This window comes from Coloeus monedula (assembly GCF_965178545.1).
Source record: "Coloeus monedula genome assembly, chromosome: 4".
Lineage (NCBI taxonomy): Eukaryota > Metazoa > Chordata > Aves > Passeriformes > Corvidae > Coloeus > Coloeus monedula.
The window spans coordinates 59,855,849-59,870,365 of NC_138784.1; the positions used below are offsets into that span (position 1 = coordinate 59,855,849).

The following is a 14,517-nucleotide window of genomic DNA, read 5'->3' on the forward strand; positions in this document are numbered from 1 at the left end:
AAAAGACAGGTAGTAATTATATAATTTTGTATGAAGCGAAGATTATGTCAGTTTTCTGTTAAACCTTAGCTCTGGAAAAATTAATAAACAGCAAATATTACAAAACATGCAAAAATGGAAAGAGCATGCATTAATAAATTAGGTTTGAACTTTAATTAATTTTTCATGTCATTCGCCTTAAATCAATTGTCTTGCATACAAAAGAGATGCTTGGTGTATGAACTTGTACTGTCAACTTGTCTCAGGAGACAGGTGTTATCAGCTAATCTGATCCAGCTAGTCAAACTGGTGCCTCATTTGAATGTTCTTTGGGACAGCAGGAAATTATCCTTCTGCACAAGCAATAATCAAATTAAAATGTCCAAGCATTTAACTTAGGAATTCGACCACACAGCTGAGTTACAAACAGCAAGCCCATGTAGCTCATTAGGATCCAATGGGAAATTAATCTTTTTGCCAGGAAATCAACAATCTAACATCACGTGCAATGAGACATAGTGTTCCTAACTTTTTATAAAATTATAATGTAAATGGATAACTCTGACATCAGAAAACTACTTCAAGTCTTATGAAGGTAGTGAGGTAATCTCACATGTATCTTTCTTTATACATATTTACTTAATAAACAAATGTGGTAGGCATATGATTAAATTGCTACTTCTTTCCTCACACTTTTTCTCTTTGTTTTCTTACTGAAAGTAAAATAAAACACCAGGTTTTAACATGAAAAAAAAAAAAAAAAGTAAATGTAAATCTTATTTTGCAAACTGCTTACAATATATAGCTTAAATCCAATGTTAACTATTTCTCATTCTCTTATATGCCTTCATTTAAATATCTTATGCTTAAACCATTCATTTTTATTGGATATTTTAAAAGTTCTTCATGAAGAAAAACACTCAGTTGTACCATGCAGACTTTCATTCAACTCCACTAAACTACTCAGTGTCCTTATTGAAACTACAAGGAGGAAGGAAAACATACACTGCTGAAGTAATTATATGGAAAGGGTCAAAATGCTATTGTGGAGATTAGCACCTGTCAAGAAAAGTCTGACAACTACGCCAGTACATGCAATTTACAGTCAGGATATAGTTCTCATTGCTAAAGAAAGCAGAAATGTTTCAAGAACAAATATAAACAAACTGATGTAATTAAGTTATCCAACAAGCTAAAGAGCTTCAGTTTGCTCTCTGCAGTCCACATTAAGAATGGTTATAATTGCTGGAGAAATGTAAAATGTGTTAAAAGTCCTTCATGTACGGCCATGGTTTCTGTCTTTCTAAAATAATTTGTCAGCTTTCTATTCCTACAAGGCAGGATTAAATATTTTAAGTGAGACAGAATGCTTATTCCTTTAAGGATTTTTTACAGTAACACAGACGTGAAACCCTGAAAGACTGAAGAAGAAAAAAAGCAGTAAAATGGTAAATAGTGTAAAAAAATAGCCTGAAATTCTGCAAAATCTTCTCAAAACAGGCCATGTCATTAGACAGATATATATAAGTACAGTTGTCTGAGCATTTTAAAAGAATGTTAAATAAGTCACTATGTGGGAGGCATTGCACACAATGCAATTACAGCATGGGTATGTTTCTTAAAGGAGAAACCTTTAGCACTTAAGGTATCTCGGTAATGCTTCTAAATTAACCAGACCAGGCAAACCAGCATTTATTAATTTCAGAAAAAAAAAAAAATCTGTGAAAACATAGTCTCATGCTTTTCTTGGACTGACAGAAAATTAAAATCAGTACTGATACTTCAGTGTTTGCCAGGCTGTCGCTTTGCCCAGCCTTGAGTGAAACTTTGTCCCAGTCACAAAAAAGTTTTCTCCCTGCTTTACACGCCCAGCACTTCAAGCTGAGTTTGGCTCCTTTTTCCTCCAGCTATAATCTCAACTATATTACAGTGGTAAAAAAGAAAAAATTGGTTCACCAAAACCCCCGTATTGTTGTGTTATCTTCGTTAACGCTGCTTAAAAAACAAGACTGGACTTTCCCATACACCATACACCACCCAATATATTTACATTTCTCAAGAGTCACACTTGAATCTCAGACTACAGTTTGCTATACAAGTAACAAATGGAATAATTATTTTAGCAGTAGTGGAAAAAAAAGAAAATACCAATTTCCTGAGGAAAGAAAACAAAACAAAAAAGGAGTAATACAAGGGCTACTCCCCAGGAAAATCCCTCTACTCACTTAATCAAACATATTTTTTCCACCCAATTCAAGTAGGAAAAAAAAAAGAAAAAAAAAGAAAAGAGGAAAGCCTGTCCCACAATCCAAATTATTTTCTCCTGTAAATTGTAATCACAATTTTCTGACCACAAGGTGGAAAAAACAGGATCCTTGAAGACACGCAAAGGCCTTTTCCCGTTTCGGGGCAATGAGGAGAAGGAAGATGCTGAATGCCCAGGATTTGCTCTGCCCTGCCCTTTCCATAGAACTTTAGTGCCATCTATTGAAAATGTACTGAATAAGGAAGAGGAAAAGGTTGCCTATTGATTTGGTATAAAAATAAGACGTTTACTTGTTAAGGGTTTTTTCTGGTTTATTAATATTCCCTTGATGACTACTGTTTTGTGGTCATCTGATAGCAACAAATATTTTCTATACACTATACATGCCCCATAAAGAAATGAAATGTCAGCTAAAACATCGAATATAAACATCATACAGATTTCATATACATATATATATATTTATATATATATATATATATAATATATACATTTACCAAAGATGTAAGTCTAAGCCTACCTATTATCTAAAGCAACAAAACTGAGAAGGCTTTAACGGAAAGGAAAAATAGCGTGGAAGCACTGCTGTAAATAGAACATACTGGAAACAGTAAAAATAATTAAGGCACCTCGTAAAGATCTTAGTATTAAAGAACAGGATATGTAGACATGCACATACAATTACCTTCTTTAAGAAACTGTGAGTGGATGACAAATATAAGAAAACAGCAGATCGCTGCTCCTGCTAGTGCCCATAAAGCTTTCAAGAGCTGCATCTCGGTCTGAAACTCAGTAAATACCCAGAAAGTCACACAATGAATTTCCACAGCGATGCATCAACGCTTCCCTCTGTGCGCCAGGCGCGGCGGCTCCCGGCAGGGACCACACTCCCGAGCAGGGCGGGCGAGCCCGGGGCTGCGGAGGAGGGGCCGGGGCTTCACACCCCACGCGGGGGCAGCGGCAGCGCCGCGCTCTCCTCGCCGAGGCAGCCGGCGCGGGGCCCCATGAATCAGCGCTCCGTCTCCGCGGGAGCCGCGCCGAGCCGCGCCGAGCCGGCGGCGGGGGCAGGGAGCCGGCAGTGCCGGGCAGTGTTGCGCAACAGCGCCCGCTGCGCCGCGGGGGCGCGGGGCCGCCGCCGCCGCTCAGGGCGCGCCGCCGCCGGCCGGCGCGGGGCGCGCAGGGGCCGGGCCCTCCCCGCCGAGGCTCCGCGGGAGCCGCTGCAGCATCGCCGGGCTGCGGGTGCCGCTCGCTCGTCGGGCCGCTGCTCCGCTGCTCGCTGCCACGGCTCGGGGAGGAGAGAGCGAGCGGGGAGGGGAGGGAGCGGGAGGGAGGGATCTCTCTTTACTGCAACTTCTCCCGGCTGGCGGCAATTTGTTGCACCCCCTTCCTCCTCCCCCAGCTCGGAGATGCTCTCCAGTGCGGGTGCGGGGGGCGGGAGGAAAGTCAGTTCATCCCGCCGTCCCCGCGGCTCTTGCACAGATCGCTGGTCTCCCTTTGGGCTTGCACCTCCGCCGCCGGGGCTCCTCGTCGCCCGGCCCCAAGAATTTCCCCAGGCGCCGTGGCCGGCCCCGCTCCCTCGTCCGCCGTCCGCCCGCGGGGTCGACCCTGTCCCGGGGCCGCGCCCCGGCGGTGCCACCGCAACGCGCCCTCCGAGCAGCCGCGCCGGGCTACGGCGGGCTCTCTCAGTCTACAGGTTGATGCCTCCGCTGCAGCAATCCCCGCGGAAAACAGGAGCGCAAATGAAAGAATGCAATAAATCAGGGAGGGGAAAAAAACCAAACCAAAAAACAACAAACCAGCCCACAAAAAAATAAAAAAAATAAAAAAAAACCAAACCAAAAAAAAAGCCCAAAAAAAACCCGAAACACCAAGGCTGTGATTTTGCTGCCGCCCTCCCACTCCAGGGGAAGGACCCTGCCGCGGCCACCGGCTGCCGTAGAGCAGCCGGGCCGGGGGGCGGGAAGGCCGGGGCGGTGCTGCGATGCGATGCGGAGCCGCTCCGCGGGGGCTGCGCGCTCGGCCCCGCCGCTGTGGGACGTGGTGTGGCCCCGGCCAGGGGCAGACGCGTGGTGGCGCTCCGCACCCGGGGGCCGCCCCGACGGCCGGGGCTGCCCGGTCAGGGCACCGATCTCCGTGCGCACAGGCGGGCGGCGGCGGCTCGGCGGTTCGGGGCAGGGCAGGGTTCACAGCCGCACACCGAAGTGCTGCCGGCCGCACAGCGGGGGCTGCCCGAGCCGGGCTCCCTCCCGGTGCCCTCTGCCCGCGCAGGCGGCGAGGCTCCGCGCCTCTCGTGTTCAAACGCCGCCGCTGCACCGCGCAACCTCCGCGGCGCCTGCGTGTCCCGCAGCGCGGCCGGCGCTGGCCCGCGGGGCGGAGCGTGGAGCGGGTGTCGGCGAGGTGCGAGCGGCGGGCGCGAAATGCGGGGAGAGGACTACAGCAGCGCGGGTGCGGACAGGGGCAGGTGCGGCTCGCAGCTCCGCGGAGGCTGCGGGCAGAGGGCTGGCGGCCAGAGCAACCAGCGGCCTCGGCGGGGCGGACGGTGCTGCGCGGCCCGGCCCGGCACAGCGGAGGGGCCTCCCGCCGCGCAGCTCCGCGGAACGCTGGAAGTTGCGGTGCTGCTCGGGCTGGCTGTAGGTTCACTGCACAACACTGACGACGATGGTAACGCACCGACGGCCAGTGAGCTACCCCGGTTTCTCCGGGATAGACATCCATAGTTTTGGAGATTTAAACCAAGTACGGGAATACTTGCACGCTGAGAGCTTTGTTTTCCTAGCACCTTGGTTACGTCTGCATTTATGATGTGGATTGGGGTAGTTTTTTGTAATATTTCATATTTAAATATTTTCTTAATTTTAAGAAACGGGGAAAGGGTCTGTGGATGCTTGAAATGACAGATTAATAAAAGATCTGTATTTTTATAGGGCAAACATCTCCCATGCTGTTTATGATGTGTGTTAAATTCATTCCTGTGCCTTTTCTTTTTTCACAGATAGCACAGAGAAACATTAAAAACAACCATCTTCTGAATTTTAAACTTCACACAAATCCCTATAAACCCATGTATTGCATTTACTATATTTGAAGATTACAGCAATGCAATGTTAAAGCAATGTCATAGCTACACTAGAGAAATTCCACTGTAAATCCTTCATTCTGAAATGTACATTTTGGTGAGAAATTTGCCATGCTTGGGCACAGTTCAAGTTGGGTTTTGTTTGTTTATTTGTCTTCTGTGTGAAAGAAAAAAGTGTCAAGTAGCTAAAGAAAATTCACACATTTTATACTTAAGCAAACACATCTGTCTCCCCCCTGCCCCCCCACCGACATTGCAGCTTTAAAATCCACAGGTAACTGGATTTTAAAAGTGTCAAACTTTAGAGTTTACACAGTCCAGGATAAGCAGTATGTATCTTTTAGTTTGAACACATTTAGAGAGAAATCCTCTGAAAAATTTTACTCATTGCTTTCCTTTTTGACTAAAAGCACATGAAGATCCACTGTCAATGGGTCAGAAGCCCCAACTGCTTGTTCCTTGCTCCTTTTGAGGTGCAAGATGGTACCTTCTCCCATTTTAAACAAGTCTTACTTCTCTGACCTTCTGAATTAGACAAATATTCCTGGATTTTTCTGGCTTTTGAATTAGACCCTTCATAAACAAAACACCAGAGCGTGGCATTGTGCTCCCTGGCTGCAGGGGAGTCACTCTACTTGCACACTAGTGGAAGTGGGAGCAAAATCTGGTTCAGCGCTCACACCGTACAGACATATTTAGTCTCATAGCAACAAGGAATTCCAGAAGACTTCCCATTTGAGAGGACAGTGGTACCTGGCAAGGCCACTTGCTGTACTACATACGGTTCACTCTCAGTTTTGTGTTATCTAAATAGCTTTGGACTTTCCAAATAGGATGAGCCCTATTCAAAAATATCCATCCTCAATTTCTTTATTTGTCAACTGCATAAAGATTTATAAAATATTAAAGATAATTCAAGTTACCAGTGTGGACTTTTCTGGAAGACTTTTTTGAATAAATTCCACTGATAAAAATTCCCCCTTATCTTTCAGCCAAGTAAGATTTTCATCCCCAACTAATGCAATAACACCTGTCAAACAACTTCTAAGCTGCTTAGGCCGAAACAGATTTGCAGACCTATCTCACTCTGCATTTCCAGGTTTTGTCCAGAGCTCTGACCCCATTCATCTCCAGATACAATACAGAGGCAAAAAGCCATGATCCTAGCAGTAGCTCTTGCCAGGGAACTACTCCACTGGAGTTTTCCCCATTGTGTTTTAAAGCTGAAGGAGCAATGCTCAGCACCTAAAAGCTGGTAAAGGGTAGTGATGGTGCTGGAAGACATTTCCAATACAGAAGACATTTGCAGCTGGGAAGAGAATTGAGGAATGCATTTTCCTGATGATCAGGGAGCAAGAGCAAATGTGTGAGATAGAAGATCTTCTGAGATCTTACAAGAAAGCAGCAGGAAAATGAAGTGCATAATTTTGAAATGTGTGTTCTCTTTTGGAAATACAGCTCATTTGTTCTTTATACCAAAAATTCAATGGAATTCTACAGAATTACTAAAACTGAAACTGTAGCAAAGACAGCAGCCTTTGCTCATGTATAGAGATTTGAAAAAATCATCTATACTCTGCATTTAATTTTGTGAAAAGATTCTACCAGACTCTGTGAGATTTATTCTTCACTACTGAGATATTTTATAAATAAAGATGTGCTAAAATTCTTGGAAAACAATCATGTTCAGATTGTATTCCACATACCTAGAAATAAAGTCCTACTATTTTCAGCTGTGCTAAATGCCTTTTGCATAACTATTTTATTCCTGTTCATGCAATAAACCTCCAAATTATGCACAGCCAATGCAGACCTAAATGCAGGAGCACAAAATATGACATTAGTCCATCTTCACTAATGAATTTGGAAGCTACTTCTGGCTTTGAAAAAAAACCAGAGCAGACAATAGCTATTATTAGGTTATCTAGACCAAACCTTTGCCAATGCCCACTGGATTTCATTTTTGTTACTTTTGAGTTACTCAGTCAATAGTCTGTCACCAGTCACTTGAGGTGATTATTCCAGCCCAGTGGTTCTCTCAGCTGGAATGTTTCTCCTGATGCTAAGTTTAACATTTTATTTTGTTGAAATTCACCCAGTTCATCTTTCACCTTTCACATATGCCTGAAGTAGCATTATAAAACCTTTTTCATTTTGAAACTAACCAAAATAGAATATATATTGAATATATAGGAATAAGCACAGATAAATATATTTCCACCAATTAGTTTTTGCAGAGTTTAAGTGGTTTTCCCCCGCTCTTCTCTCTGCATACCAATGGCTGGTTTGCATTTCTTTGCTTTTGAGCTAGGCACAACTACAGCAGTCCTCAAGATTTTATTCCTGATCTTCAGCTGATGCTGGGCAACTGCCACTGGAGTAGAAATTATCATCTAAAGAGATGCTATTGATCTCTGTTTTGTGACATGATGCAGCTACCATACGTACCACAAATACAGATTCATTTGACCATCTCCTTCCATGAACACCTACAATTTTCATTTTTTTTCCCATGACTTACCAAATTAGGTGATATATTAATATATCTTTAATATTTTTGATAGACTATATGCTGCTTCCTGTCTGGTCTCCTAGTGGCAGATTCATAAAAGGGATAGCACATCCTAGATAATTTAGAATTACCAATGTGCAATCTCCTTGCTAACAGTACATGTTTACTTAGAACTTTTGATGGTTTAGGGGAGGGGTTTTTTTAAATAATTTTGTTTCATTTTGCTTTTCAGTTGCATTATTTTGCTGTTCACGTCTTCTTCCTACCGTCTTACTGACTTTTTATTCAGGTATGATTTTCTTCCTCTTTTCTATTTATAAAGAACTGTGCCAGCAGTTCATGCCATGTAGACAGTTGTTCTCTGGGAACTCACTGAACATTCTCCCACACAGCAGTCACCATTTGGTAACAGCTTTTGGCCACTACCAAAGAAGGACCTGCCTAAGAAGTAGAGGTCCTGAGCCAAGCGTTGTTGGCCACAGTCAAGCCCAGCAGTGCAGAAAGCAGGCAGCACCACACAGACAATTCTGGGGTTTGTCCATCATTGTTTTTCATTGTCTCAGGCTCAGGGATGAGGAATGCTGGCTGTGGAGCATCTGCCACCTTGTCTCCATCTCAAGAATAACCGTGAGCTGTGGCCAAGCTGCAGGAACGTCTCCCATCTTGTCTTTGTCTCGGCAACCACATGGCACTAAACTGAGGTGGTGAACACCTTTTGTGTGTAAAGGGCCTTCTCTTTGGTATACTTTTGTTACTAATATGGCTGTTGCTACTGTGCATTTCCTATTCCATTGCTGTTTGCTTTCAGTCAATTTTTGTCTCAACCCACAGTCTCTGCCTTTGGCCCTCTCTCACCAGAGAGGGGTGGGAGAAAGGGGAGTGGCCTATTTGGTGTTTAATTACTAGCAGGTGTTAAACCACCACATATAGTCAAACAATGCTACTATGTTCCTTCATCCATGTTGTATTCATGGATCATCCTCCTCACATCTGCCTACCAGTAAATCTCCCATTATATAATTCAAATCTTCAAGCAGTTCAGTTCTGAAATGTTGCTTTTGTCCTCTCTCATTTTACTTTATATGCTCCACCTGTTACAGGGAGCACCTCATTTTGCAGTAGCTGCTCTGACACATTTAACAGCACAATTATAGATGACTTGGTAACCACCCATTGACTAAAAATAACCTAGCAACTGAAGACACACTTGGGTATTTATACTTAGATATCCCAGAGGAACCCTTCACAGTTCCTGTAGCTGGGGAAAACATATGTATCTCACCAAATGCAGTAGGCTAGGAATCCTCAGGGGTGGGGGCGGAGGGACGTAGGGGAAGTGATAACATTGCACAGCTGAAAGATTTTCCAGACAACACTCTGCCAGCTAATCCAACTCCTATCCAACTAGCTCTGCAATTAAGGTTTCCTACTGAGAACAATGACAGCATTATGACCTGGGGAATTTTCTACATATAAAAACCTCCTTGCATCTGGGTTTGAAAAATTTAGAGCCTTAAAAAATCCAGCTCCTACACTTTTGGTATTTGCAACCATTACAAATCCCAAGGAACTATAATGCCAGTATGCATATGAGAAAATACATAAGTTGCAATGAATGAGCTACCAATGAGGAGGGAGACAGGCAGCATATTCTCTGTGAAGAATCTGCAGTGCTGAAACTCATTCTTGCCTTCCAAAGTATAGATTTTTTTTAAAATTCAAGATGTACCAAGTTTTCACACAACCCGTTCAGGAAGAAATATTCTGATGTCTGAAGAAAGAGACATCTAAATGATGTGATTTAATTTCTGTGATACGTGATTACATATGCTATGACTGCCTGTGGCTAGTTTTATATTTGAGCAGAAGAAGAAACTTGGAATTTAATGGAAAGAACCCCATGTGTCTTAAGAGAGAACTTGTATTACTGCAGTATCCATCTGCCCATCCTTTTTCTACTACCCATTTTTTCTGGTTTATCTATGGCTTTCATCCATTCTTGTCTTCAAAATATGCATTTGTTCACCTAAAAAGACCTGAATAGTTAGCAAATTACAGCAACAAAGAGAACTACTAATCTCAAAGAGAGATTGTACAATGCCTTAAAGGCCTTTCTACCTGCCTTCAGTTGTAAGATTTTTGTCTTGAAATGAAAATGAAGTGTTCAAATGAGGTTGGCTGGGCTATGAACAACCTGATCTAGTGAAAGATGTCCCTACCCATGGCAGAGAGCTTGGACTAGATGATCTTTTGAAGTCCCTTCCAACACAAACTATCCAGTGATTCTATGATAATTCAGAGAGAGCATACAACTATTGAAACCCACAGTTAAGATTAGTGTGCAAGGCATAGGCTCAAACATTCCAATGACTGTAGGGCTATTCACAAAAATCACAATGAAGCTGAGGGGGCCTAGTCTCATTTATTTTTTTAATGTATTTTAAGATCACCCAGACTTTTAAATACTTCTCAAAATATAATTGTTTACTCTTTTTTTTTTTTTCAGAAAAATTATTTGTATTATAACCAGGATGATTAAACACATAAAATTAAGGGAATGTAGTTATGATCCAGGTTTCCAGCATAAATTCTTTAGGGTCTTAAAAAATATGCAGCTAAAATGTTGCAACATTCAGGGAGTAAGTTCTTTATTGAGAATGAGACCCATGGAAAAAGCCATGCTGAATACACACAAACTCTATGAGCCATGTCACAGCAAACCTTTATATAATAGCCAATAGCAGTGTTGTATGGAAAAGTGAATAAGCTATTGGATTTGTAATGTTTGTTTCTTTCTCCCATCTCAGTGGAGGGGGAAAATTAAAAAATCCCAAAAAAACAATTCTACAAAAATGAATTCTGCCATAAAAACTCATACTCATTGGCAATTTAACCAATGAACTCTTTGACCTGTAGTTTTAACTTTAACCAGAGAACCTCCTTTACATTTCCTTAGATTTTTGACTTTCCACATCAAAACCCGGGTGTTACAAAAATTGATCAGGAAATTAATTTAGACCTCAACGGCCATTTGGAATTCTTTCCAGTATCAATTCTTATTCTAGTATGTATAAAAGTGAGCTGCAGCAAAAGGGACACATATCCAGAACAAACCAGGCACCTCCACAATAAATTAGAACAGGTTCTGAACATACGGGGAAGAGACAACAACTGCATCTCGTGTTTGAGCACAGAGTGATACTACTGAGAGAAGTAATCTTTGGTTGCTACTAAGCTAGTGAAAGGGAAACAAATTTTTCAGACAAATGTTAAGTGCACATGGTTTAAGAATTACTCAAAACCTAAATAAACATTTAAAATTTTTACATGCACAAAATTAACAATTATTACATTTTACATATAAATTAAAATGGATTTACCACTATGGCACTCTTTTCTTTAACCTAAAATTTCTCATGTTTTCAAGAGATTATAAGACTATGATATTAAAAGAGACCCAGAATTTTATTTATTAAGTTTCTGCTGGGCCTGTTTTCAGGAATAAGTAAAGGTGAAATGGTTGTTAAATTTAAATATTTTATCTGAATACAGAGACTTCTTTGTCATTCTGAAGTATAAAATAATCATTTTACAAGCCATTCATGTATAATATAATCCACTAGTTCTTGACAGTAAAGAAAAAGTATTAGTGAATCTCTAGCTATTATTAAATATGGCCAGTTAATACTAAATGGTATAAGACTTTTTTTTTTTTCAGTTGGAAGAAAATGGATTATTGAAAGCTAATCTGAGGTTTATGACTGGACTCTGTGGAATTAATACACTGGAGGCCTATCTATTTACACCTGGCTGAGATAATGGCAGGAACTGCAGATTAATATAACCTTCTCTTGCATGCACAACCTATTCATTATTTGCTTGTCTGTTTGTTTTTGTAGGAAGTTTATTTCTTCTATTTACCAGATACATCAGGAGGCCTATAACTTACTATAGTTAATGAAGTAGCCACTCCATAGAACCTTTTCACAAAACTTTTTGTGGAAAACATATTTTAAGAGGCAAACAACCCCTTTGGTTTTGTTTTAAATTATGATGTTCTAATAGGAACCATTTTTCTGCATGCTTACATTGTTTTGAAGTAGAAAGCTTTAATTACAAGGTGAAATGGAGCATCTGAGATACTTGGCATTTAACAAAAAAGCCAGTATTAAAATATGACCCCTGGTACATGGAAGAGTGACAGTGCACAGCTTGAACTAACTCTGTAAAAATCCTGGAGATACTGTAGCTGATTCCGCTGGATTTCAGCCGGATAAAGCATTACAAAGAGCATTATACAAACACTGTAAGAAATAAAACATCCTCCTCTACAACAGAATATACACTGTCCCTTGGACACTGCTTAACCTTAAATAGAGAAGGAGTGCCAGGTCCTGGGTGGTTTTAGCATCACACCTGTGCTGGACTGTCCCACTCATTATCATACTCATCATCAGACTTTAAACAAAAGATAAAAATCCTTCTCTAATTTCTTAGTGCACACTCAGTGAAAGCCCCACACCCACAGCCCATGTACTGCACAGATGCAAGTTCACAAGCCCTTATGTTTTCAGTTGTCTGTGTCCATATATGAAAGGGGAGATGAGTCATGATAACTAATTGTTCCTGACTGAACAGGAGTGTGCAAGGTAATATGTAGATAGTAAGGATGATACAGGCATTACATCTTGAATAGAGTATAAATCTTAAACTAGCGGATTGGTTAAGCCATACCTGCAGAAACAGCTTTGACCTTAAAGTCACAGTAAAAATCTGAGTCTGGGTTATCACACCAGTGTATTAATATAGTGGTAATAGAAATTAGATTAGTATAATATTATACATTGAATGGCTACTATATTAGAAGTAGACATATCAGAAGTGGGCAATGATGAATTGAAGTTTTTATGCATGAATTACAACATACAGATTAGATATTGTATTCAATTTTTTTTAATACTTTTTCCTTTTTTTTAATGAAAAAATGTTTATTTAGTTTTTGTTTAACATTTCAGAGGAAACCGGTATAGTCTATTCTGTCAGTAAAGCACAGAATAATAGGTCAGTAACACAGTTTATAAACTACGCTCTCAATCCATGCCATAGTGCTTTGAGAATGTGTCAACACTCAGCGATTTCCTTACCCAGCTCAAAAGCATCTTGGAAGCACCCCGGGCAATGTCTCATATACAGCCATTGAGGGTTATCCGCTCCAAAATAGCTGTTATAATCTGAATGGAAGAACCATAAATGATTCAATTGAAATCATGTCTGAAAATGCAAAAGGAAACGAACACAGAACAAACTATAACATTAGTGGGTCTAACAGCGTGCACACCTGAAGGTCTAGAATTGAAGACTTTGGTGTTTCCCCTTACTGTCATCCTACTCTATGAGACAGCTACTTTAAGATGCTGAGAATAGTACTTACAAAATTGACCTTTGCTGATTTTTAGACGAGTTATTTTGCATCACTTCAGACATAAAGTTAACCAAAAACATCCAGTCACCTCTGACACAACTGAAACTTGGTAGAATCTCTCTTCCCACCCTTTCTTCTTTTCTATTTGAAAGAGTTTAAGTATTCATTATCTTCCCTATAAAGTGGTTATAGTATAGTACCTAGCACCTACCTAGTCGTAGCTTTCATAGTAAAACCATCTTAAAGAAAACCATAGAGGATAAATACTGGATCCACGTGCAGCTTGCTTTGTGGATTTTTTTAACTTTACAAAGAAATTGTTCCAGAAAAAGCCTTTTTTTTTCCACAGAAAACTAACTTAATTCTATACAATCAGAACAGATCAAATTCCCAAAACACATGACAATTACTTCTAGAAATGAGGGACTAGTAAAAAGCAGTATACTAAGTAGAATAATTGTTACGCTAAAAAGGATATCTTGGATTTATTTTGAATAATAACCATATTTTTTATTATTTTCTCTTTGATGACATGTAACACATTTTTATTTTCTTCTATTAGGAACCATTAGGTTTTAAAATATTTTTTTTTCAAAATCACTACAGAACAATAAAAGGGGGGGCTATAAGAAGCAGGTGTGTACTTTATGTAGTAAACCAAAATATCAAATAGTATGAGCAAGATAGCATCTAATTGTATATTAAGTATCACCTGAGGGATCAGCAAGGCAATCAGCAAGTAATCAGAAGTTATTTTGTTGCAGAAAACACGTGCAACTGGTATCAATCCTAAGGACATACCATAGGTATGAAGATGTTTATGAATAATGTTGTCCTATCAAAATGGATAGAATCAGTATATGACCAATGACCTCCTGTTGTGAGAAATAGCTCCAATTTACTTTGCCATAAGAAAAAGGCCTTACTCTTTCCAGATTATGTATCTTGCTGCTCCTCATACAGAAAAGTATTCTCGAGAAATCAGTCATTAAAAAAAGTGATACAACTGTAACTGCTACTGTTTTATTTTCTTTTTCCAGGTATACTACCAAATATGTGTAATCTTCTTTCTGACAGACACAACATAGGACAGAAATTCTCTAACAGGAATTTGAATTTTCCACTGTTTGTGATGATCATATTTTTTTAATTGGCTGACTATCAGAACTGAGTTTTGTAAACAGGTATCTTTTTTTTTTTTTTTAAACTACAATAATCTTTATCATCCCAATTATTTTTGTGTGATTTATACTGTGTCTTAA

At 40.5% G+C, this 14,517-nt stretch overlaps 1 protein-coding gene across 1 annotated transcript in view; it reads right to left on the bottom strand.

Annotated features, from left to right (window-relative positions):
* TAFA5 (TAFA chemokine like family member 5) overlaps positions 1 to 14,517 on the bottom strand; it is a gene marked incomplete at both ends in the record, with an annotated part of 426,162 nt that overhangs the window by 309,161 nt on the left and 102,484 nt on the right. The window contains one exon of the mRNA XM_082280365.1: positions 12,978 to 13,064. Coding sequence (XP_082136491.1) covers positions 12,978 to 13,064 — 87 coding nt within the window. The remainder of the gene's footprint in view (positions 1 to 12,977; positions 13,065 to 14,517) is intronic.